General features: G+C 40.7%; 1 protein-coding gene across 7 annotated transcripts in view; it reads left to right on the top strand.

Moving 5' to 3' along the window:
* Positions 1–27,178, top strand: part of LOC121232943 (solute carrier family 12 member 2-like) — a 118,065-nt gene that overhangs the window by 19,961 nt on the left and 70,926 nt on the right. For 6 of the 7 annotated variants that reach the window (XM_041121459.1, XM_041121458.1, XM_041121453.1 and 3 more), the window contains exons 2-9: positions 5,956–6,075; positions 12,386–12,461; positions 13,059–13,154; positions 15,196–15,335; positions 16,202–16,312; positions 21,275–21,383; positions 21,843–21,970; positions 22,058–22,142. In XM_041121459.1, the coding sequence (XP_040977393.1) occupies positions 5,956–6,075; positions 12,386–12,461; positions 13,059–13,154; positions 15,196–15,335; positions 16,202–16,312; positions 21,275–21,383; positions 21,843–21,970; positions 22,058–22,142 (865 nt within the window). The remainder of the gene's footprint in view (positions 1–5,955; positions 6,076–12,385; positions 12,462–13,058; positions 13,155–15,195; positions 15,336–16,201; positions 16,313–21,274; positions 21,384–21,842; positions 21,971–22,057; positions 22,143–27,178) is intronic. The other variant, XM_041121456.1, reaches the window with a different exon arrangement.

Below are 27,178 nucleotides of genomic sequence, written 5' to 3' on the forward strand. Positions count from 1 at the left end.
TTCAGAAGGATTTGGATTATTTTCTTCCCTTTCTCAATGACTTCTTCTGCCGTGTTGCCCCATACAATGATGTCATCAATGTACTGCAGGTGTTCCGGAGCTTCACCTTTTTCCAGTGCAGCCTGGATTAGTCCATGGCAAATGGTGGGGCTGTGTTTCCACCCCTGGGGCAGTTGATTCCAAGTGTACTGGACGCCCCTCCAAGTAAAGGGAAATTGTGGATGACACTCTGCTGCCAGAGGGATTGAGAAAAACGCATTAGCAATGTCAATTGTAGCATACCACTTGGCTGCCTTTGACTCTACTTTGTTGAAGTTTGTATTGAAGCCAGCCCTCCTGGCTGCCAGGGCACACTGCTGACTCATATTGAGCCTGCTGTCAACCAGCACCCCCAGATCCCTTTCTGCAGAGCTGCTCTCCAGCCACTCCTCTCCCGATCTGTACTTGTGCCCAGCATTACTCCATCCTAGGTGCAGGATCTGGCATTTGGACTTGTTAAATTTCATCCCATTAATCATAGCCCAATGCTCCAATCTATCTAGATCTCTCTGCAAGGCTTCTCGTCCCTCAAGAGAGTCAACAGCACCTCCCAGTTTGGTATCATCAGCAAACTTGCTAATGGTGCATTCAAATCCTGCATCCAGATCGTTGATAAATATATTGAACAGGACTGGCCCTAGAATTGAGTCCTGAGGAACACTGCTGGTGACTGGTCACCGGCCAGATGCAGCTCCATTCACTACAACCCTTTGAGCCCTCCCCTTCAGCCAGTTCTTCACCCAGTGCACTGTGAACCCACTCATTCCACAGTTGGACAGCTTGTCCAGAAGGATGCTGTGGGGGACACTACTAAAAGCCTTATTAAAAATCCAGAAAAACTACATCCACCGCCTTCCCTCCATCCACTAAGCAGGTGACCTCATCATAGAAGGAGATCAAATTAGTTAAACAGCACTTTCCCTTTGTGAACCCATGCTGACTGTGCCTGAGGCTTAGAATCATAGAATCATAGAATCATTTAGGTTGGAAAGACCTTCAAGATCATCGAGTCCAACCATCATCTGTGCCCACTAAACCATGTTATGGAGTACCCCATCTACGCGCTTTTTGAATACCTCCAGGGATGGTGACTCAACCACTTCCCTGGGCAGCCTATTCCAATGTCTGACAACCCTCTCAGTAAAGAAATTTTTCCTAATATCCAACCTAAATCTCCCTTGCTGCAACTTGAGGCCATTTCCTCTTGTCCTATCTCCAGCCACCTGACAGAAGAGACCAGCACCCACCTCACTACAACCCCCCTTCAGGTAGTTGTAGAGAGCTATAAGGTCTCCCCTTAGCCTCCTCTTCTCTAAACTAAACAGCCCCAGTTCCCTCAGCTGCTCCTCATAAGACTTGTGCTCCAGGCCCCTCACCAACTTGGTTGCCCTTCTCTGGACACGCTCCAGCACCTCAATGTCTTTCCTGGAGTGAGGGGCCCAAAACAGTACTCGAGGTGCGGCCTCACCAGTGCCGAGTACAGGGGACCAATCACCTCCCTGCTCCTGCTGGCCACACTATTTCCGATACAGGCCAGGATGCCGTTGGCCTTCTTGGCCACCTGGGCACACTGCTGGCTCATATTCAGCCGGCTGTCAACCAGCACCCCCAGGTCTTTCTCTGCCGGGCAGCTTTCCAGCCGCTCTTCCCCAAGCCTGTAGGGCTGCATGGGGTTGCTCTGACCGAAGCGCAGGACCCGGCACTTGGCCTTATTGAACTTCATACGATTGGCCTCAGCCCATCGATCCAGCCTGTCCAGATCTCTCTGTAGAGCCTCCCTACCCTCAAGCAGATCGACCCTGCCTCCCAGCTTGGTGTCATCTGCAAACTTGCTGAGGGTGCACTCAATCCCCTCATCCAAATCATTGATAAAGATATTAAACAGAACGGGGCCCAACACCGAGCCCTGGGGAACACCACTTGTGACCTGCCTCCAACTGGATTTAACTCCATTCACCACAACCCTCTGGGCTCGTCCATCCAGCCAGTTTTTCACCCAGCTTGCATTATTCTTTAAATGCCTTTCAATAGTACCCAGTATGATCTTCTCCATCATTTTTCCAGGTACTGAGGTTCGACTAACAGGTCTGTAGTTCCCTGGGTCTTCCCTCACGCCCTTCTTGTGGATTGGAATAACGTTGGCTAGCTTCCAGTCAGCAGGGACCTCCCCAGACTCCCAAGACCTTTGGTAGATGATCGAGAGGGGTCCTGCCATAACATCTGCTAGCTCCTTCAGTACTCTGGGATGAATCCCATCAGGCCCCATGGACTTGTGAACATTGAGCTGATACAGCTGGTCCCTTACAATTTCAGTGTCCACAAATGAAGGTCACTGTTCCCACACTTGTGGTCCTCTGACTCAGGGGATCGGGCAGCCCAAGGTCTATGAGTATTATTAAAGACTGAGGCAAAAAACGCAGTGAATGCCTCTGCTTTTTCTTCATCCCTATTAGTCAGATGACCGTCTTCAACAAGTATCGGTCCAATGTTTTCTTTAGACCTCCTCTTGCTATTAACATACTTAAAAAAAGCCTTTCTTGTTATCTGACACAACACTGGCCAGCTTCAGCTCTAGTTGAGCTTTGGCCTTTCGTGTCTTTTCCCTGCATATACGAACCACGGCTCTGTAATCTTCCTGCGAAGCCTGACCTCGCTTCCAGAGATCATACAATTTCTCTTTCCGCCTGAGTTCCACGAGGAGTTCCCTGTTCAGCCGAGCTGGTGTTCTGCCCTGCTTGCTTGACTGATGACACACTGGAATTGCCTGCTCCTGTGCTTCTAAAAGGTGGTTCTTAAAGACTGACCAGCACTTGTGGACTCCTAAGCCCTCAAAAGCAGATTCCCAGGGCACTCTGCTAAGTAGCTCCCTGAATAGCTTAAAGTTTGCTCTCCTGAAGTCCAGGGTAGCAACTCTGCTGTCCTGTTTTCTCATTATGCTGAAAATTTTAAACTCGACCATTTCATGATCACTGTGGCCAAGACAGCCACCTACCAACACATCCCCCACGATTCCTTCTCTATTCACAAATAGCAAGTCTAGGAGGGCATCTTTCCTAGTTGGCTCCCTGAGTACCTGTGACAAGAAGTTATCTCCTACAGACTTCAGGAATTTCCAAGACCTGCTCGTCACAGCAGTATGATATTCCCAGGTGATGTCTGGGCAGTTGAAATCTCCCATAAGGACAAGGGCTACCCATCCAGAGATTTCTCCTAATTGCCTATAGAATAACCCATCAGCGCTTACATCCTGGCTGGGTGATCGGTAGTAGACACCCACTACAACGTCTCCTTTGTTTTCCATGCCCCTAATCCTCACCCAGAGGCTCTCAACCACATCATCACTAACTGTAAGCGCTGTACTATCGAAGCTTGTTTCCTCTGTGTGGAGTTCAGAGATATCAGAGCTTGACTTTTGTAGTCATAGAAATCACAAGTTTGATCTTTCTAGATATATTGTGTTTGTTTGCCAATAAGTGTATTTTACTTTATTTAAGGGAGTGGAAATGTCTTTATAGGGATCTGTAAAGTTTGTTAATACACTAGCTCTGATTAGTAGCACTAGGGGGAGTTCAAAGAGGATTCTTCAGTTAGTAAGGAAACTGGTGGCACTGGGAATGTCAGGCTTTTCCATCTGTACAGCTGTGGGAGGCTATCTTATTCTCTTTAATTGCCTTCAAAGGTGTTTATGGCTGTGGAAACTCAACTATCAAAGAAACATTCTTCAGTTCAGAAGAGCCTGGGTTATAAATTTCTGTTTATGTGCTTAATCTGTCCTTTGCTTTAATGTATCTTTTTTCCTACATTTTTTTGGCAGTGGGTAGGGAAAGAAGGGGAGGGAAGCTTCTGGTAATTTTTGTTGAAAACAGCAGTGTCTGATAAGGGAAGTTATCAGACAAGGTGATAAAGTATTAATAATGCATTTAATAAGACATTAAAACTTAGAAAGAGTTTTGATAATTGCATCTTCCTGCATTTGGAGGAAATGTCATCCATCTGAAGGAAGAGTAATCAAGGATATCAGAGCAGGGCAATATGTAGACTCATTATTTTCTATTGTGAACTTTAAGTGTGTCTGAATTGGGTAAGAAGCCTTAATAGGGGGTTTTCAATCTCTTCAGTTCTGGTTTAGGCAGGTCAACGTAGGCTCAGCTGGCAAGTGACTTGTAGCTGTATGTATTAAAGAAAAGTTAGTTAATTTTTCTTCTTGACATATGAATGCTAGAGTTAATTCTATGTAAAAACCTTAAATGTAGCAGCATTTCAATTCTCTTCTTGGTCCTTACCATTTTTTCCCACTCTAAATGGATCATACAGTATTTCTTACTTGATTTGGCTCAAGTTTGGATATTTAGATGCAGATAATCAGCTGGTCAAAGGCTGTGCAGAACTCCCAAGAAGTTACAGCCATTAGTTCTTTCCTATTCAGAAGACTTCCAGTTCAGCAAACTGGGTAATTTCCGGTGATGTTTCTTTTGGTCCTCTAAGGTATATAACCTGTTCTTTTTCTCACTCCTGGAGACAAGACCTACCATTTAAGAAAGCTATCTCATAAAGGTAAAGATGTGTAAACTTATAGTGATTCTGCCTAGTAGTGGAAAGCTTATGCCACACAGTATCTCTAGATTTGTTGCAGGTATATGTTTTTTAGAACTTCATAACACAGGGTACATGTGAGAAACACTGATGTGAATCTGTGCTAGTGACCTTTGGATAACGGTGACATGATCTGATTCTTTTTTTTTTTTTTATAAATTATTTGTTTGTATATTTGCTTCTAATTGTGAGGAAATATGGTTGACACCTTCCATAAGTAATAGATCTATAAATATTTCCTCTGGACTCTGTGCTCTTTGGGATTCCTCTTTGGGGTTGAGCCTCTAATAGCTTAAGTATATCTTAAGCCCCCTGGGATGCAAGCTGCTTCATAAATACTGCTTGAGCTAGTTTGTTGAATAGTATTCCCTAAATGGTATTCAGGGTCTCTTTTAGTGTATTCATTCATTATACTTGTTGCCTTGGATAACTAATATACTTTGCCTAGAGTTCTTCCTGAAGATTTCTTACAGCAAGTGTAGGAAATACATAAGGGGGAAAAAAAAAAAACCAACCCAACAAAGAAACCCCCAAAACATGTTGCATGCTTGCTCGCTCTTCAAAAGGCAGTTTTGTTTTGCTGAACTTTTAGGTATGTCAGACAGTCAAGACTTCTACATTGTAAAGCTAAGAGTTGAATTGCAATGGAATGTCACAAGTTGGTCTTTGTGGGTGGGACTGATGTTTTTTGTATCTGTCACCCTTACCTTCTAAACAGGGAATAACATTTGAGAAGAGATTGTCTTCCTTCCTTCTCCCTGAAATGCCACTTTCCCACCCTCCTTTCTAGCAGCATTGTCTTATAATGAATAGTAGAATAGTCTATAGGAAGTAAATAAACTATTTCCTGAAAAAATGATCAAATAACAGCCAAGCCTGGACTACAGGAAATGCTGTAGCTGAGACTAATAGTTTGTGTTAGAACAGTGTATGCTTTCAGATTAAGAAATAAAACTTTCTGTACTACTGAAAGTCACTGCATGTGAAATCTTGTAACTTTTTTTGTTTTTTAAAAAAGGCTGGATGTTTGTTAGGGCTTTAGGACTGACTCTTAAAAATATTTATTACTCTGACTGTTATCTGTTTGAATTAACTGAAGTGGAATACCTAAGTTGTCCTTGTAAATTTTGTTCACGTTACTTGAAATCCATGGGTTGTCTCTCATGCAAGGAACATAAAGGAAAGCCTTGGTAACTTCTGCCTTGCCATCCTTTATTTTTTTTCTCTGTTTGCACAAGCAGAAGGTTTCTTGCAATCTGAGTATCAAATTCCCTCTATATTCAGTTAAGCTCATAAAAGCTAAACATTTTCCCTTTTTCCTAGGAGCCCTTTGAAGAAGGCTATGCAAATAGAGAGGAAGGAATGCCAACTGGGGAAGCAGTTGCCACTTATATACCAGATAGCAAAGGAATAGTCAAGTTTGGCTGGATAAAAGGTGTATTGGTAAGTTGATGTATTGTACTTTAGTTGCTTAAAAAGATATGATCTTTCTAATAGCCTTATCTTCTTGAGAAGGACTGTGTTAGCTCTGTATAAAGAAAAGATTACATGTATGAGAATTGTGGAAAAATGCCATAAGTTCAGTAAGGGTCACTTCATTCTTATCCTTGTACTGAATTTTAAGGAAGAAATAGTTCCTTAGTATGTTTTAGAAATTATGCAACTTCAAAACTCTAAGATTGTATCTTTTTACTACATAAGTAGTGACGCAGGCAACTGGAGAGAATATGCTTTTGTGCATTCACTTTGGATCTGTAAAGTTTTGGACTGAAGCGATAGAAAACTTGTCTTTTTAGAGAAGCAAAAAATATTGTGATGAGGAGAGTACCTGCATATGGCAAAACTTGACTTGGATTAAGTACTCAAGTCTTGTTGAAGCTGGTTATTATTATTATTTTTTTTAAAATTCTCTTCCCTCAAGCTGTGGAAGTCTAACACTAAATATAATATAGTCATGGTGGAAAAAAATTCTGGGAGTAGGTCCCCATTTGGAATAATGAAAATTTGAGAGGGAGGACTTTGTTAAAAGTATGTATTAACTTATGGTTTCTCTTTGCCAAATTACTAAAAATAAATATGTATTCTACAAATGCAATGCTTGGTTAATGCATACTGAATTCAAGCATTCAGACTACCTAATTTTAGTTCAGCAAGGTTCCACTACATATTAGCAACTTCCTCATAAGTCTTGAAGTAGCTATATTCTTTCCCTTATGAGAAGGAGAGTGTCTGTGGTAGTTGTGAAACATGTTTTAGCCTCCTGTTCATCTACCTCAACCAAGGACCAAATTTTTCATTTTTAAAACAGGTACAAAGCTGACTTTGAATTACTCAAAAAACAATTTCAGTATCAAACCATTTTTATAAGCAACAAATTAAAGTACTGAAAAGTTAGGAGTTTGGGGGGGAGGGGGGAATACTGATAGGAGGTATTATGTAGACTTGACTTCAAACTGATACTAGACACTCACCATAGGGTAAATGTTGCTGCCCTTTCTCTTCCAAAGTGTATTTAAAAGTTTTTTGGAAGATGATCTCTTCCTTTTCAGTGCTTTTAAAACTTGCAATTAATACTTCCTAGTAGGCATAAGCTGACCAGGTGAATATTTCCAGCTCAGGTATGTGTGTGGTTTTTTTGTTGTGTGTGGTGGAGGGTTTTTTTTGGTTTTGGGTTTTTTTTCATTCGTAGTCCAGTTTTGCTTAAAAAGACTTCTTGAATCTCTGAATTTTCCACTTTTATGATTTGGAGAGATACTTGTCTCTCTTCTAGTCCTAATGACTGGCTAAAGCTTTTGCAGGATTGTATTGGGTTTATGTGGCAAGGTTTTGGTGGCAGGGCTGCAGGGGTGGCCCCTGTGAGAAGAGGCCAGGTGCTGTCCTGTGCTGGACACAGCCAGTTCCAGCTGGCTCTGCAATGGACCCACTGCAGGCCAAAGCTGAGCCAATCGCTGAAGCTGGTGGTGCCTCTGAAAACATATTTAAGAAAGGGCAAAATGCTGCACAGTGGGGGAAAGGGAAGTGTGAGAAACAATTATGTGAATGCCAAGGTCAGAGAAGAAGGAGAGAGAGGAGGTGCTCCAGGTGCTGGAGCAGATATTTCCCTGCAGCCCATAGGAGGGGACCAAGCCAGAACAGGTGGATATTCCCTGAAGGAACTGTGGCCTGTGGAGAGCCCATGCAGGACCAGGTTCTCCTGACAGGAACTGTAGCCTGTGGAGGACCCATGCTGGAGCAGGGGGAAAGTATGAGGGGGAAGGAGTAGCAGAGATGAACCATTATAAACTGACTGTGATTTCCCATTACCCATCCCACCTGTGCTGCTTGTGGGGGGGGGGAGGAGGTAGGAGAGTTAGGAATGGAGTGAAGCTGAGCCTGGGAAGAAGGGGGGTGGGGGGAAGGTGTTTTTAGTTTTGTCTTTGTTTCTCATCATTCTACTCTATTTTAATTGGCAATAAATTAAATTAATCTTCCCCAAGCTGAGCCTGTTTTGCCTGTGATAGTAATTGCTAAGTGATCTCTCTGTCTTTATCTCAGTCCATGAGCTTTTCCATCTTATTTTCTCCCTGCCTCCTGTTGAGGAGAGGGAATGAGTGAGCAGCAGCTGGTTGGGTGTCTGGCAGCTTGCCAAGGTCAACCCACTACAAGGTTTGATACCATACTCTCTAGGCAATACTGAAATCAGCTGCTGATCTTTTGTCTAAATTTTGTACAATGCAAACTCTTATCTTGTTGAGGATTAAGAACTTAAATTACAAGGATAAAAAGAATAAATAACATTCTTTTGCCCCCCCTCCCTGCCTGCCAGTGTGCAGCTGTATTATAAGATACACAAGTTTCAGGAATAAGAAATTGTGGATTTTTTTTTCTGTGGTTTGTTTGTTGTTGTTTTTGGTTTTTTAATTTTTTTGTTTGGTGGGTGGGGTTTTGTTTTTTGTTTGGGGTTTTTGGGGTGGTGGGTTGCGTGTGTGTTTTATTTGTGGGAGGTTTTTTTGTTTTTGGTTTTTTAATAAATATATTTAGGAGGGTATTGCTTTAGTGCTTGGAAGAGAAGAAGTGGAAGATCTGAACTGGGATTCTAAGACTGTTGGAGATCTCACAATCTTATTTTTAGTGATGTATTCTTGTGATGGGTTGACCTTGGTTGGATGCCAGCTGCCCACCAAGCCGCTCTATGACTCCCTCTCCTCAACTAGACAGGGGGAGAAAAAATACAACGAAAGGCTTGTGGATTGAGATAAGGACAGGGAGAGATCACTCACCAATTACCATCATGGGCAAAAAACCAGACTTGAATGGGGGAAATAATTAATTTAATTTATTGCCAATCAAAAGTAAGAGTAGGGTAATGAGAGATAAGAACATATCTAAAAACACCTTTCCCCCACCCCTCCCTTCTTCCCAGACTCAACTTCACTCCCAATTTTTCTACCTCTTCCCTCTGAGTGGCACAGGGGGAAGGGGAATGGGGGTTGCAGTCAGTTCATCACACGTTGTCTCTGCTGCTCCTTCCTCCTCAAGCTCCTCCCCTGCTCCAGCATGCTCCCACGGGAGACAATCCTCCATGAACTTCTCCAACGTGAGTCCTTCCCATGGGCTGCAGTTCTTCGCGACCTGCTCCAGCATGGGTCCTTTCCATGGGGTGCAGTCCTTCAGGAACAGAATACTCCAGCGTGGGTCTCCCATGGGGTCACAAGTCCTGCCAGCAAATCTGCTCCAGTGTGGGCTCCTTTCTCCATGGGGACACAGGTCCTGACAGGAGCATGCTCCAACATGGGCTCTCCATGGAGTCTGTCCTGGTTTCAGCTGGGATAGAGTTAATTTTCTTTCTAGTAGCTGGTATAGTGCTATGTTTTGAGTTCAGTATGAGAAGAATGTTGATAACACTGATGTTTTCAGTTGTTGCTAAGTAGTGTTCAGACTAAGTCAAGGATTTTTTCAGCTTCTCATGCCCAGCCAGCAAGAAGGCTGGAGGGGCACAAGAAGTTGGGAGGGGACACAGCCAGGGCAGCTGACCCAAACTGGCCAAAGGAGTATTCCATACCATGTGATGTCATGCCTAGTATATAAACTGGGGGGGTGTGTTGGCCTGGGGGTGGATCACTGCTCGGGAACTAACTGGGCATCGGTCGGTGAGTGGTGAGCAGTTGCATTGTGCATCACTTGTTTTGTATATTCCATTTTATTATTATTATTATTGTAATTTTATTATTTTTATTATCATTGTAGCAGTGCTACATATCAAGGTGCCGCGATTAGATCACTGGTCGGCCTGGACCAGGGAAGAGACAGATAACACACATGGTGTGAGTGCCAACTCCGTCCTTTATTGCGCAGTTAATTCCTTTTATACTAACAACGGTAGGTGGGATTACTGATATGTCATAGGGAGGTGACGACTAGCCTTCTACCTTTCCGTGACATCGCGAGATCTTCCGAACGGTGTTCCCTACAGTCATAATTATTAGTTTCTTCTTTTCTGTTCTATTAAACTGTTCTTATCTCAACCCATGAGTTTTACTTTTTTTTTCACCCCAATTCTCTCCCCCATCCCACAGGGTCACAGCCTCCTTCGGGCGCATCCACCTGCTCTGGTGTGGGGTCTTCTATGGGCTGCAGGTGGATATCTGCTCCACCGTGTGCCTCTATGGGCTGCAGGGGAACAACCTGCCTCACCATGGTCTTCACCATGGGCTGCAGGGAAATCTCTGCTCCAGCACCTGGAGCACCTCCTCCCCCTCCTTCTTCACTGACCTTGGTGTCTGCAAGGTTGTTTCTCTCACGTATTCTCACTCCTTTCTTCCAGCTGCTGTTGTGCAGCAGTTTTTCCCCCCTTCTTAAATATGTTATCACAGAGGCATTACCACTGTTGCTCATTGGCTCAGCCTTGGCCAGCAGCAGGTCTGTCTGGGAGCCAGCTGGCATTGGCTCTGTCAGACATAGGGGAAGCTTCTAGCAGCTTCTCACAGAAGCCACCCCTGTAGCCCCACCTGCTACCAAAAGCTTGCCACACAAACCCAATACGTTCCACCCCTCACCTCTGTGAATCACATATTTAAGAATTATCATTAAAATACACATTCATCATGCAGTCTTCACAAACTTCACCTACATCAACAAAAAGAATTCCCCACACCAAAATCAAAATAACATCATCACAACACCAAACAAAAGTGGACAATTTACACACAATTCACCCCTCGTCCCTTTACCACAATTACAACAACCGCAATTCCCCATGATCATTCCACTCTTTGCTCTCTAGCTGTGTTCAGTCCATGTTTTTCCTGTTACCTCTCCCAATTACTATCCTTATCTCGAATTCTCCATGTCCCACATTGGGCGCCAAAAAGGACTGTGGTGGGTTGAACTTGGCTGGATGCCAGATGCCCACCAAGCTGCTCTATGATTCCCCCCCTCAAGTAGACAGGGGGAGAAAAAATATGATGAATGGCTCGTGGATTGAGATAAGGACAGGGAGACCACTCACCAATTACCATCATGGGCAAAAAACCAGACTCAAACTGGGGAAATTAATTTAATTTATTGCCAATCAAAAGTCAGAGTAGGGTAATGAGAAATAAGAACAAATCTGAAAACACCTTCCCCCACCCCTCCATTCTTCCTGGGCTCAACTTCACTTCCAGCTTCTCTGCCTCCTCCCCCTGAGTGGCACAGGGGAAAGGGGAATAGGGGTTGCAGTCAGTTCATCACATGTTGTCTCTGCCGCTCCTTCCTCCTCACATTCTTCCCCTGCTCCAGCACGGGGTCCCTCCCATGGGAGACAGTCCTCCATGAACTTCTCCAACATGGGTTGTTCCCATGGGCTGCAGTCCTTCAGGAACAGACTGCTCCAGCGTGGGTCCCCCACAGGGTCACACGTCCTGCCAGAAAACCTGCTCCAGCATGGGCTCCTCTTTCCACAGGTTCATAGGTCCTGCCAGGAGCCTGCTCCAGCATGGGGTCTCCACGGGGTAACGGCCTACTTTGGTTGCATCCATCTGCTCCCACATGGGGTCCTCCAGGGGCTGCAGATGGATATCTGCTCCTCCATGGACCTCTATGGGCTGCAGGGTCACAGCCTGCTTCACCATGGTCTTCACCATGGGCTGCAGGGGAATCTCTGCTCCAGCGCCTGGAGCACCTCCTCCCCCTCCTTCTGCACTGACCTTGGTGTCTGCAGAGTTGTTTCTCTCACATATTCTCACTCCTCTCTCCAGCTGTAGTTTCTGTGCCACAGCAACTTTTCCCCTCCCTTCTTAAATATGTTATCACAGAGGCGCTACCACTGTTGCTGATGGGCTCAGCCTTGGCCGGCAGCGGGTCCATCTTGGAGCCGGCTGGCATTGGCTCCATGGGACATAGGGGAAGTTTCTAGCAGCTTCTCACAGGAGCCACCCCTGTAGCCCCTCCGCTACCAAAACCTTGCTGTGCAAACCCAATACAATTCTGTAGTATAAATTTTGGTTCCTAAAGGTGTTTTTTGTTGTTTGGTCAAGGAATGCTACAAGTATCAGGTGTTGAAGTACTGTAGCTGACTTCATTTTGTTCAAGGTAGTAACATTTTAATTATTCTTAGATTCCTTTTTATTTTTAATCAAACTTAAACTTTTCTAATCTAAGGAATCTATTTTTGAGGAAACAATTTGAGAAGCAGTGAGGAAAGACTGTGAATTATCATACAATAATAAAAACTGAAATGAAGAATTCGTGGAAATGACTGCAGATATGTAAAATGTCTGTTTTATTGTCTTAGGTACGATGCATGTTAAATATTTGGGGTGTGATGCTCTTCATCAGACTTTCGTGGATTGTAGGACAAGCTGGGATAGGTATGTGTACTAATACTATAATTTTATTTCAGTGACACTTGAACATGTGATCCAAAAGAGGTGTTGATCTTGAGCTTGTTAGGGCAGAAAATGACCTTAATATTTCTGATATTTCACCTTTATAAAAACTTTAAAAGTGGTATGAATTTACTTAGACTTTTTTATTTAGCTACAAGATATATAATTTAAAATTGACATATGTAGGTCTTCAATAAACTGTACAGATAAACTTTCTGATCTCCTGTTATTAAAATCTGCATATAGACTGTCTAGTATATAAATAATTTTCTTCAAAGGCTTAACTTAGCACTGGACTTCATAAAATGTCTCATCTGCAAAGGGCATATGTACCCTTGAAAGTGCTAGGATGCAGGTTTTACCTTGCTGATTAAAGATTATGCTTATCCAGTCTGATAAGTTGTTTATATCTAGGAGACTACTGTACTAAAGAGGAACAAAGAAGCCTTTTGCTTGAATGTGCAGGACTGCATGCAGTAAAACTGTCAAATTTGCAAGACTTTCTTTAAAGAAAATTAAGTTGAAGGTTTGTATGTCTTAATACTGCTGGACTTACACTTTTTTCCTCTCTTTCAAAAGGTCTGTCTGTTGTAGTTATTGCAGTGGCCGCTGTTGTGACAACTTTTACAGGACTGTCTACTTCAGCAATAGCTACAAATGGGTTTGTAAGAGGAGGTAAAGCTGCTTTCATAAAGCTTTAAAAGTATTTTATCATTGCTCTGAAGTGTACACTTCAGATGGAGCCTCTAATTTCTTTTCTGTTTTCTTTTAACATGGGGGGAAGAAAAATCAATGGCAATATTGGTAAAGAGTAGGGAAGAGTTAGTTTTCTGAGGAGCGGGGTCTTCCTAATTTTCTGTATTGGACTAAACAGTAATGTAACTAATGAAAACCCAATCATTTCTCTAGTTATTTGATTTGGCTAGTGTCTTGCTTCTCCATTATGGGAGAAGCAGTATCTATTTTTAATTTTTGGAATATAAACTCTGAAAGAGTGACCTGTCCAGGAATGAATAGGGTCTTGATATTCTCCTGCATCTGCATTGGTTGGGTAAGAGCATGTGTGTGTGCTCTTATGTGTTTGTGTCCTGTGAAATAAAATTACTAATTAAGAAATACATCCTATAATAAGACAAGCTATATCTATATGAGAACATACAAAAAGACACATTCTAGTTTTATTGTGAAGATTTTGTAAAAAATCTGCTTTGAAAAGAGATTCTCCAAACTCTTGATTATCTCCAAGTTTTCTGAGGATGATGTTTTTTACTCGCTTTCATGGTTTATGTGCTGTTGTCAGCAATTTTGTACTTACAAAATAGTTCTGTAAATGGCCAGTGCCTGTAACATGCTTAAACTGCTTCATGACATTATAAGACAGCTATGAGTAGAAATTGTGGCTGGGTTAAAATAGAAGCAGTTAATTTTTTTATGCTTATCCAATTCTCTTGATGAAGAATAAAGACTAAGAGATGCAACAGGAAGGATCAGTTATAAATCTTAGTACTATGTCAAATAGATCTCAAGTGATAGTTCCATGTTTGTGATTGCATTGTAATTACACTTCTGATCTTCCTGTTCTTATGGGATAAAGGATTTTTTATTATGTTGTTTTTTTAAAATCAGTTTTTCAAAGTAGTACCTTATTCAAAACTTTTAAGGGCTTAATGGGAAGAACTGGGGAATGAATTCCCAATTCTTTCTATGAAAATTTTCTGTTATGTACTTTAAAAAAAAGGTTTATATTCTTGTGTGCAATGTATATCAGTCGGGTACCTACAAACATTGCACAATAACTGTAATGTAGTGGAATTAAGGATTTCCTGCTTCTTTTTAACATGTCACTCAATTATCTCAGTCTGGAACTGAAGGATTTCCTTGTTTCTAGAAATCTTAGCCTTAAATGGAAATGTACCTTTGCTAATTTTTTTTTTTTAATTTAAGCTTCTCTAAAGCTGTAGATACTTAGTTTTCAGTTTATCATATGTTGAGTTTGAGATGGTGTATTTAGAGGTCTTTTCCAAATTTAATGATTCTATTCTATTCTATTCCAAAATGTCCCTGCTCATGGCAGGGGGGTTGGACTAGATGACCTTTAAAGGTCCCTTCCAACCCAAACCATTCTATGATTCTATGATTTTTCAAGTCTAAATATGAAGAATAGGTTCTGAAAAATAGAGCTGTCATGATCATTATGACAGCCTCATTGCAAGGTAGAAAGTTCCTTTGACAACAGAGCTTTAAGAAACAAGTCATGTAGATTTGGAACTTGAGGGGGTTTATTACAGTTTCTTTTGCCAGTTTCTTGAACTATAGCTAATTAAAATGTGTAATAGCAAAATTATGCACAATTGCTTTGAATAGTTTGAAATAAAAAAAAGCCAATGGTACTGCTCTCTGTATTTTACAACCTGTTTTTTAACTTTGAAACTGGTTGGCTAGCTGAATAATATGATGTGGTGCAGGAGTTAGGTGATTGCTTCCAACTAGTGTCTTTTCTAAGAAACTTGAAATAGATTCCTGAAACTTCAGCATGCCTATATCTAACATACTGAATTTTGGAGTTTTGCATTCTCTTTTTTTTTAAATATGAGGAAAGATGCAAGAATAAACACTATCACGTTCACGTAAGTTTTAAGTTGATGATGTCTATTCAGTCTTCATAAGATTTTCATATAAACTCCTCCCCCCCTTTTTTTTTTTTAATTTTTATTAGGAGGAGCATATTACTTAATTTCCAGAAGTTTGGGACCAGAATTTGGTGGTGCCATAGGTCTAATTTTTGCATTTGCCAATGCTGTTGCAGTAGCAATGTATGTTGTTGGTTTTGCAGAGACAGTTGTGGAGCTGCTCAAGGTAAATGAACCATATTGACTGTATTGAGTACCCTGTCCTTTATGCCAATTTGAGCTATCGTTTAATGGCACTGTGCATTATAGTTTAAAGGCATGGAATGAGGTAAAAAGTTACTACTGTTATATTGGTGAACTACTGCTGTAATTCAGTAGGTTTTTGATATAAAACAGACTATCATTGGTGTGGAACTGAAACTTCTTACACTGTTCATCTCCCTGAAAAGATAAAATGCAAAATCTATGGTAAAGTCCAAGCTGGAAATGGAGATGGAGAGTTGAAGGATAGATACACAATGTAGAATCATGAGTTCTTAATGCTAAGATTCTTATTAGTGAGCTTTTTTTTGGTAAGTAATAGTAGTTTATATTAAGCCCCTTTTCAAAGGGGTTCTGCTTATTAAAAATAATTCCTTAAAATAAACACAACCAAATGTTGTTTGTCTGCTAGAATTTTTTTAAATTAAATGTAACACTGAGAACTTGATCATTCTCTTCTTAGATTGGGAAGAAGCCTGGAATGCATTAAAATAATTCAACGTAATGGTGAACAACAAGGAAAATTATATGTATAGATGTAACATGGTAGCTGTTTCCTTGCCAATTAATTTAATTATCTGACAGTTGAAGACAAGTCATCCTCTTTGAGGATGGGTTATGAAGAAAAATGATAATTTCCATTTAGAATGATTCAGTGACTTAAAACAAGGCAAAATCAAAAGTATTTGTGCCCCATACAGGGAACTTAACCTCTATACCACAAACTTGCTTATTTTAACTTTGTTAACAAATTTTACACAATAAAATTCTATTCTACAGCAGGGGAAATAAATACTTGACAAAGTATATGACTGTGTACTCATTTGTTAGGAAAATGGAACAATGATGGTCGATGAAATGAATGACATCAGAATCATAGGAACTATCACAGTAGTTCTATTGCTGGGTATTTCCATTGCAGGAATGGAATGGGAAGCCAAAGTAAGCAACTATCATTTCTCTTTTATTTTCTGGTTCATATTTTTTTTTGTCTATATTCTCTACCTCAGCTGGTTGATTTATGATTTATGATCAATTTAAGAAGGATGTTAGGGTCCTTGAATGTGTCCAGAGGAGGGCAACAAAGCTGGTGAAAGGGCTGGAAGGCATGTCCTGTGAGGAGCAGCTAAGGACTCTGGGTTTGTCTAGTTTGGAGAAAAGGAGGCTGAGGGGCGACCTCAATGCTCTCTGCAGCTTCCTGAGGAGGGGAAGTGGGGAGGGAGGTGCTGATCTCTTCTCCCTGGTATCCAGTGACAGGACACATGGGAATGGTTCAAAGCTGTGCCAGAGGAGGTTCAGACTTGATATTAGGAAGCATTTCTTTACTGAGAAGATAGTCAACCACTGGAATAGGTTTCCTAGAGAGGTGGTCGATGCCCCAAGCCTGTCAGTGTTTAAGAGGACTTTGGACAATGCCCTTAATACCATGCTTTAACTTTTTGTCAGCCCTGAATTGGTCAGGCAGTTGGACTAGATGATCATTGTAGGTCCCTTCCAACTAAACTATTCTATTTTTAATATAGCTATATTTAGTACACTCAGTGTTGCATGTGTGGTATGTTAGCAGTCAAGTAGTGGACAATTTTTATATAATAGCTCCTTGTCTAGCCACTAGCATGTGTAGATCTGGACGGGTCTTAGATTTGTTGCATTGGAAGCTTAAGGGTCTCTAATACCCTTAGAAAACAGCATAGTCCACTGTTGATGGTAGTGTGTCAAGAAGGTTAACAGTATTATGTTCTTTGAGACAACTAGAAAAGAACAAGATAAAGGTAAGAGTTTTAACATGGAAATTTTCTGACTGGGAGCTTCAAATGAGCTACTGCTAACTGAAAACCAGTGTTCTTACCTTTCTTTGCACTCTTGTGTCCATTCAGAACAGCCAGTGCTATACCCAGCATTGAAGAGGGTTATGAACATGTGGTAGTGGTGAAAGCAGCGATGTGTAGGAAGGAGAACCTACTTTCCCCATCTTGTGGCTACATGGTCTTAGATCAATTCTGTGGAAACAAACACATACAAATTGTAGGATACATCAATGTAGAACATGTGTGAGTCTTCTGCTCTTTATTATTGGGCAGTCTAGCTTGCTCACTGTTTTCTGCACCTGGTAGACTTTTTCTGTATACCCTTCCATAGTGTGTTCACTTGCTGCTTTTATTTTCAATTAAGAGCCTCACATGATCTCCCTTCCCATTTGATATTTGGGTCACAACTGCTGCTGTTTTCTGCAGTGAGAGGTAACTGAAGGGAGCTTCTTAATGTACGTTATAACTGTTTTTTATGCTCCTGCCCCAAGATGATGATCTTCATAATTCAGACTAAAGGGGTTTTGTATGGGGGGAAGTGGTGTTTGTGTTGCTTATAGCCCTAGGAATAGGGATTGTAGGAAAATCAAGCGAAGATAAATGCATTACTTGAATCTACAACCAAGGAGGAAAGAATCTACAGAAATTAACATTGGCATATACTTTTAAATTGAACAGCATGCTTCTGTAGAATATATTTACCTTTCTCAGATAGTCCTTTGCTGTCTGTAACTTCATTTTGTAATGGTATCTGTATGCACCCAACTCTGGACAGTGTTGTGCTCCTTAATTTTAGCCACTTAATTTTTGCTTTGAAGGAATTAGTTGTTAGTGACCCTCTGGCCACTGTAATTTAAAATCTCTAGAAATATCTTGCTTTTGCAAGAACAGTTCTATAATAATAGCTTACATATAGAAATATCCCCATTGTTTAATGTCTCTGTATCAAACCTGAACTTTGGTATCACTGCAGCCTCTGCCTTATTAGGAAATTTGTAACTCTTTTTTTGCTCAATGTAAACATCAAGTCACAGAAACCAAGCCAACAAGCCATGGAAGAAAGCAGGTAGGAGCTACAGTAAACAACTGAACCTGTCAAACAAGCACTTTGTGTGGGTTAACATGCAGCTTAGCATAGCAAAACTATTATCAAGAGGAAAGTATTTGTTTTATCTGTAATGTTCTCCTAAGCCTTCCCCAAGACCTGGAGAATGCCTTGGAAAACTGGACAAGGGGGATCTATAATAATGCCTCTTAAGTAGACCTAAAAGCTTATAAGTAAATATTGGTTTTCCAGGCAAGTGTGCAAGCATTCCAAAATTACTTTTCAGAGTTTCTGTTCTCTTACCACTCAACTTTGTGTTGAAGTCTTAGGAGCCCATTTTTTCTAATGTCTGGGACTTTCCAGTGTAAGGAAGAGATTTAGAAAACACTTGCCTCCTGGAGAAGCCTAGGTCCGTTACTGAATAAATCTATCTGGGACAATTGCTCTGTGGTAACTTCATGTTGAACTCTATCTTTTTGGACTTACTGAAGGCTTCTGTCAGAACCCAGCTGCATCCTTGTACCTCTCACTCTTCTACTGTAGGTTTGGCAAAGGAGATCTCTCAACATGATGCACGAACTGGTTTCTTCAGGTGGTCTTCTAACTCTATTATTGGCTGTCATGCTCTATTTATCTCTATACTACCCAATTTTACATGTGAGGCTGTGTAAACTGAAAACTTTCAGTTCATTTTGTAATCATCAGCAATGCTACAGTGCTATTGTATATTAAGTTCTGATCTTAGGCCTGAAAAAGTCAGGTTACAAATAGTTTTCCCTGAGATGTTGGCATATGCCTCTATGGGAAATAAAATAACTCAGAAGATAATAGGGCAGTGTGGTTGCTCATTTAAATATAAAACCTAAACAATTTTGATCATAGAATCATAAAATGGTTTGGGTTGGAAGGGACCTTCAAAGATCATCTAGTTCCAACCCCCCCTGCTGTGGGCAGGGACATCTTTCACTTGATCAAGTTGCTCAAAGCCCTGTCCAACCTGACCTCAAACACTTCCAGTGATGCGGCATCCACAACTTCTCTGGGCAACCTGTTCCAGTGTCTGACCACCCTTGTAAAGAATTTCTTCCTTATTTCCAATCTAAATCTACCCTCTCTCAGTTTAAAACTGTTACCTCTTGTTCTGTCGCTACAGGCCCTGGTAAAAAGTCTCCATCTTTCCTATAAGCCCCCTTTAAGTATTGAAAGGCTGCAATAACATCTCCCTGGAGCCTTCTCTACTCCAGGCTGAACAACCCCAGTTCTCTCAGCCTGTCTTCATAGGAGAGGTGCTCCATCCCTCTGTTTTTGTTGCCCTCCTCTGGACCTGCTCTAACAGGTCCATGTCTTTCTCATACTGGGGACCCCAGAGCTGGATGCAGTACTCCAGGTGGGGTCTCACAAGAGCGGAGTAGAGGGGGAGAATCACCTCCTTCGACCTGCTGGCCAAGCTTCTTTTTATGTGGCTCAGAATATGATTGGCTTTCTGGGCTGCAAGGGCACACTGGCGGCTCATGTCCAATTTTTTGTCCATCAGTATCCCTTCTCTGCAGAACTGCTCTCAATCAATTCATCACTCAGTCTGTACTGATATTGGAGACTGTCCCGACCCAGGGGAGGACCTTGTACTTGGCCTTGTTGAACTTAATGAGGATCGCACGGGCCCACTTCTCCAGTCTGTCAAGGTCCCTCTGGATGGCATCCCTTCCCTCTAGAGTATCAACTGCACCACTCAGCTTGGTGTCATCTGCAAACTTGCTGAGGGTGCACTCAATCCCACTAGCTATGTCATTAATGAAGATATTAAACAGGACTGGTCCCAGTATGGACCCTTGAGGGACACCACTCATTACTGGTTTCCACTTGGACATTGAGCCATTGACTGTAACTCTTTGGATGCGGCCATCTGGCCAATACCTTATCCACCTAATAGTACATCCATCAAACCCAAATCTCTCTAATTCAGCAGTAAGAATGTGGGGGACCGTGTCAAAGGCCTTACAGAAGTCCAGGTAGAGGGCATCAGTTGCTCTTCCCTTATCCACTGATGCAGTCACTCCATTGTAGAAGGCTACTAGAGTAGTCAGGCATGATTTGCCCTTGGTGAAGCCATGTTGGCTGCCTCCAATCACCTCACTGTCTTCCATATGCTTTAACATAGTTTCCAGGAGGATCTTTTCCATGATCTTTCTGGGCATGGATGTGAGGCTGACTGGTCAGTTGTTCCCAGGGTCGTCCTTTTTACCTTTTTTAAAAATGAGTATGATATTCCCTTTTCTCCAGTCACTGGGGATTTCACCTGACCACCATAACTACTTCTCAATGCCTCGATTTATCATTATCCACACTTTTGAGGTCTTGGATAGTTTAAAATACTTCATTTTGTTGGTACTGTAGTATTTGTGATGGTTTTGTCCAACTTCAGCTAAAAACCTAGGTTGCAATGAAAAAAGTTTGAAAGCTAGAAGTAAAAAGAAATTTGTGGTGGTCTTTGTAATTTAATTTTGTAAACAATGGTTGAGAGCATGACAGTTGAACAGAATAAACTAGTCCATTGTATAAAATAGCAAACAAATGCTATTTGATTCCTGACATAGTAGAATTTTTTAGTAAATACATACTTAAGTATAAGGCAAAGTATTATAATCACAGTTAATAAGGCTATACTCCTAGGTTTTGTGTGCATTCAGCTCCCCCCCCCCCCCCCCCCGTAAGTTTCTTTAATCTAGTCAAATCCTTTCCTTCTGGAAGGCCTATGGACAAAATAATTTTTAGGTACTTTGTCTTTAGACGAATCAGTTTTTGGGGGGTATAGTAATAACAAATTCCATTTTGAATAAATGTTCAACTTTTAAATTATTCATATTTTTCTCTTAAATCCTGGTATGTGTTCTATCCAGCATGCCTTATTTCTGGAAAACAAATATTATAAGACTTTAGAATACATTTACATTTTAGAATACATTCACATTTTAGAATACATTCATAGCTTTGATACCTAGAGCAGTGCAAAATGGCAAATTTTTCTGTCTGACTGTAATCATTATATTTCAGGCACAGATAGTTTTATTGGTGATCCTCATACTTGCTATTGGAGACTTTGTCATAGGGACATTTATTCCTTTGGACAATAAGAAGCCTAAAGGTTTCTTTGGTTATAAAGGTATGTTGGAACAGTTAGTATCTTAAATAACATCTTTGCAGAGAAGAGACATGCTGTTATAATTGATTAAAACATCTAAAATAGCTTATAATCACTTCCTATTTAACTACAGAGATTGTTCTTCCCAGTTCTTTCAAGCTTCTGTTGTTTTATTCCTTAATCTTAAAATTTTTGAGGCCAAAAACTGGTCCTGCTTGCTTAATATCAATTATACTAACTTTAAAAAGGCTGGATCATATTGTACCTACTTGATCTGTTTTTAAAGACTATTTAAGTTTACTGTGTTGACTTTTTATTTTGCTGAAGTGATGAATTAGGACTTACCTATGTTAAAATGTTCTACACTTGAGTAGGGCATGCTGCTGTGTGGGATTTTTTTTTCCTTTAGCTTTTTCATGGGGCTAATATTGGCTGGAATTGGCTAATACTGTAGGTTATATATGAAATCTTTCTCTACAGCTGAAATATTTATGGAGAACTTTGGACCAGATTTTCGAAATGAGGAAACTTTCTTTTCTGTATTTGCTATTTTCTTCCCTGCTGCAACTGGCATACTTGCTGGCGCAAATATCTCAGGTGATCTTGCGGTGAGTAGTAAATGAACAAATTCTGACCACAAATGCTGAGTGTATGTTTATCTGTATCATGACTGCCCACTGAAATTTTTCTTTCAGGATCCTCAGTCAGCCATACCTAAAGGAACGCTGTTGGCCATCTTAATTACTACTTTGGTTTACATAGGAATTGCAGTATCTGTAGGTAAATAGTGGATGTTTTTTACTTTATCATTTCACATTCATTGTGAGGGTATGTTTTAATATATCTTATGTAATTCAGTTTAACTCTCATGCATAGGAAAGTAATAGCCAGAGCTTTCTAATTTTTATTGTTGGAGATCCAAGTTTTCAGCTGTGTTTTATCATTTTTTAAAATGAGTGATATTTTTCTAAAATTAGTGCTGCCTGCTTCAGACTAAAGATGACAATTAAATGACACAAGATTTCATATTGGTATCTGTGCTAGCATTTCTGTTAAGATGTTTAGAATTTAGCATTAAGATTCTGTATTAGAAAAGTGCATTTTCAGGAAATACTCACTTAACACCTGTGCTGACTGAAAATGGTGCAAGTCAGCTATTCTACCTGAAGCAAATTTTGGGATGGTCACACAACTCTTTGGCAAGGTGGCATGAACAGTAATTCCCAGTAGAGGGAGGAGAGTGAGTGATATCTTTTATCTGTCTAACCCCACTTTCAGAAGTGTTGTCATGTTCAGAAATGTCTATAGCTTTTATTTTCGTGGGGGAGGAGAAGATGATCTGAAATGTTTTTGTGTGACACATAAATTAGTTTATGGCAGTAGTCAGTTTTCTTATATGAAAGACCTTGCTTTATCTTAGTTTTGCTGCCTTTTAAATGAAATTCACATTTATAAGAGTACCATTGATCTTACCACTAATGATACTTCCTTTCTAAAAATACCAATCTTGCTAGTCTGCCGCTGTTGGCTAACACTATATTGTAGTTCTGCCAAATAATTGCTCTCTAGTGATTGTGCTCTATGCAGGATAATGACTGACAGTAAACTTGTCTTCTAATTAGATTGACCACTTAGTTCTCTGCTACCAAATATGAATATTTTTAGAACTTGAACCCCCATGCTCATTAATATTCATCTATATTCATCTGTTAATAGAATACTTTAGTCATCTTTTAAACATTTTTATAATTTACAATTAGAAATCTGTTAATTAAAAAACTGTTAATTAAAAATTCCTATTATCAGGAGTTATAGGTTATGAAATGAAAGACAGATGCAAATACTCTTTCCCTTCCCCCACCAACTATTCCCCACTGTGTACTTCTAATGAAGTAATGAGCAAGTCATTAAAACTTTGAAGGGGCTAGCAAATGTCACTGAGTAGTGATGTCTGAGGGGGATGAGAACAAACTCTAGGTGCTCACCAATTTGAGTGTTCATGTAAATCTCAGTTCATTATCTATACAACTATGACTGTTCTTTTCCTGATGTACCTGAATATTGTCAAAATACCTTCATATTTAAGGTATTTGGGTACTGTGATGATAAAGTTGTTTAAAAAAAAAAAATTCTCAGCTTAGTTCAATTTTTGCATGCTATGTAGTAAATAAGAGGTTTAAGAGACTGAGTAAAGAGGGCTTAGAAAGGGAAAATTGCAGCCCGAGCTAGGCAGCCTATTTCAAAAAGATAGTTGTGGGGTGAAAGTGTGCAGTTCATATTTTAGCAAGGGACTAATGCAGATGCGCAGGGTGGCAGGATTAAGGTTGTGTAAGCAACTTTTGTATCAAAATCCTTGGAAGACATTTAAAAGAACATTTAGACTACAGTGTAGTTGCTTTAAAAACAAGAAAAGCCCCAATAAAAACAAACTTCTGAACAATTAAAACATGCTTTCTCCACACAAAGAAGTAGGACTAATGAGAGGCTAACTGTAGCCATTTATAGCACCAAAGAATTTACGAAGCTCTCTCAGTTGCAGTCTGGAGCACTCAGGATAGTAGCACTGGAAATCTTGCTGCTTGCATGTACTTAGTAAAGAACTTGATATAGATGGTCTGTTAACCTTATCAGAAGCTTATAGCGTAGGAAAAACTTCATTTGACTTTGGCAGGAATATGCTTTTGAATGCCTATAAAAAGGTGAAACCCTATTTTTACAGAAAAAAGGACCTAGAGATTATTAAGGAAAATGTTGCCAGAATCTATTATAAATAAAACCTTTCTGAAAAAAGGTTAAATAAAATGACTGAACTGTTACTTAGATATAAGTATCTTCTATTGAGAATGCAGCTTGACCAACTGGCTTCTGTTTTGTATTCTCTCGTAGTAAGGCTCAGTAGATTTGTTCATAGTGCCATTGTCCCTTTCTGTTGTACTTTGAATCCAAATTCAGCTGGCTGGCAGCTCTTACACACATGGAGGGGAACAAGGAATGAGAGGGTTGTGGTACCACACTGTAGTTATTTAATGGGATTCTCAGCTTACATGAGTCTGCCACTGCAACATATTACCATCAAAATGTTATCTAGAAATAATTCAATTAGTAAATATATTGTGACATTCATTATATACTACTTCAATGGCCAGGGCAAATACTTGCATGGTGGAAGAGAAGAAACTTTTTTTTCTCGTATAGAACCTTTAATTCCAATTAAAATGAAACAAACAAACAAACACACACCCCACTCAGAAGAAAACCTTAAGAGAGATGATCAGTATAGGAAACTCTTACTGAAATTTAACCAATTTGGCCTAGTAAGCAATTGAAAAATAAATCTGAAAACTGGAAGTATTAAGTAATGTCCACCTATCAGGGCCAGGTGTTGCTTAAGTTCTAAAGGCTAGGAAGCAATCTAAATATGGTATATGTATTTAGGGATTCTCTTTATCAATAGAAAAAAATAGCAAATTATTTTACATAGATAGCAGGCATTGACATTTGAGAAAATTAAACCTATTCTTGTATGCTTGTGGTATATCTGTGCCTTTTATCTTATTTTGCAAGCAAGTCATTTATGTCATCAGTAGTCATATGCTTCCATTCCCAGGACCTCATCATCATTTAAGTTCCTAAAGGACCAGAGTAAGGGAATTCTCTTGGCCTTTACTGGTCTGTAGACTTTGCTCTTACCCACTCATTTAATTGCCTTTCCTTGATATATTGGCTGGTGTCCAAACACAATTTAACTACCTCAGTTGTTAAACCTAGAATGTTGAGTAATACTCAGACTCCTCTAGTTTGTCTAAAAAAAAACCAAAGAAAGAAATAAAAACAAAACCCAAAACAACCCGCACAAACCTTTTGCAGTCTTTTTAATCAGATGACACTATTCTTAGTACTTAGAGGCTGAAATGTTGTCTTCACAGTTTTCCTGAACAGTGGACTTTTAATCATGAATTAGTTGAAGAGAGCAGTTTTCAAGTGATAGAACTTAACACCCTGCCCCCCCCCCAAAAAAAAAGGAGAAAAGCAACAGTAGAGATGAGTTTGTGGGATTTTGTTTTTCACCAAGAAACCAACTTTTACAATACAACAAAGAATCACATGGGAGGTGGGTTGTCAGAAACTGACTTGCAACAGGGCTTTCATGCCAAACTGCTTGTGATTGGTTGGGTTTTTTTTTTTATAATGACTGAGCTGTATTGACTGAGATTTACAAGCTGTTTATATAGACTTTGAGATTAAATGTTGTGAAAGTGTTCTCTGTGAACATAGGAAATATGTAATAGACTCTAAACTGAAGTATGTGCATAAAGCTTTATAATATAAGTCATCTTATGTTATGGCAAGTTATGGTCATTGGTGACTCCCTCCTGTGTGGAACGGAAGCACCCCTTTGCAGACCGGACCCTCTTTTCAAGGAAGTTTGCTGCCTCCCTGGGGCCCGAATTAGGGACATCACCAAAAGACTGAAGAGCTTAGTACAACCTTCAGACTACTATCCATTGCTGCTCTTTCATGTGGGTACTAATGATGTCACAACAAAAAGTCTGAGGTCAATCAAAAGAGATTTCAGATCCCTGGGAAGAATGCTAAAAAATTCGGGAGCACAGTTAGCGTTTTCCTCAATCCTCCCAGTAATGGGGGGAGACTTTGGAAGAAACAGGTGAGCCCAGGATATTAATATCTGTCTCCAGGATTGGTGTCTGCGCCAAAACATTGGGTTTTTAAACCATGGAAGAGCCTTTGAGACACAAGGTATGCTGGGGCCTGACGGGATCCACCTGTCCCGATGGGGAAAAAATGTCTTTGGGCATAAGCTGGTGGGACTGATCAAGAGAACTTTAAACTAGAATCGATGGGGGAAGGGGATACCAACAGGATTGCAGTAGGTAAGCCAAGGGTTGGCATGGCATCACCTGAGGGTGGCAATGCTAGTGGGAACATTTACACTGCTTCTGGGAGCATGGAGGGCTCAGGAGCATATCTGAAATGCTTGTACACCAATGCACGCAGTATCAGAAACAAATAGGATGAACTGGAAGCGTTGGTCAGTTCCTGGAGCTACGATATCATTGGTATTAGTGAGACTTGGTGAAATGAGTCCCATGACTGGAGTGCTGGGATGGAGGGTTACAGGCTGTTCAGGAGGGATAGGCAGGGCAGGCGAGATGGAGGTGTCACACTGAATGTAAGGGAGAGGTTTGATAGTACAGCGCTTACAGTTAGTGATGATGTGGTTGAGAGCCTCTGGGTGAGGATTAGGGGCATGGAAAACAAAGGAGATGATGTAGTGGGTGTCTACTACCGATCACCCAGCCAGGATGTAAGCGCTGATGGGTTATTCTATAGGCAATTAGGAGAAATCTCTGGATGGGTAGCCCTTGTCCTTATGGGAGATTTCAACTGCCCAGACATCACCTGGGAATATCATACTGCTGTGACGAGCAGGTCTTGGAAATTCCTGAAGTCTGTAGGAGATAACTTCTTGTCACAGGTACTCAGGGAGCCAACTAGGAAAGATGCCCTCCTAGACTTGCTATTTGTGAATAGAGAAGGAATCGTGGGGGATGTGTTGGTAGGTGGCTGTCTTGGCCACAGTGATCATGAAATGGTCGAGTTTAAAATTTTCAGCATAATGAGAAAACAGGACAGCAGAGTTGCTACCCTGGACTTCAGGAGAGCAAACTTTAAGCTATTCAGGGAGCTACTTAGCAGAGTGCCCTGGGAATCTGCTTTTGAGGGCTTAGGAGTCCACAAGTGCTGGTCAGTCTTTAAGAACCACCTTTTAGAAGCACAGGAGCAGGCAATTCCAG

This window comes from Aquila chrysaetos (genome assembly GCF_900496995.4).
Source record: "Aquila chrysaetos chrysaetos chromosome W unlocalized genomic scaffold, bAquChr1.4 W_unloc_2, whole genome shotgun sequence".
NCBI classification, from domain to species: domain Eukaryota; kingdom Metazoa; phylum Chordata; class Aves; order Accipitriformes; family Accipitridae; genus Aquila; species Aquila chrysaetos.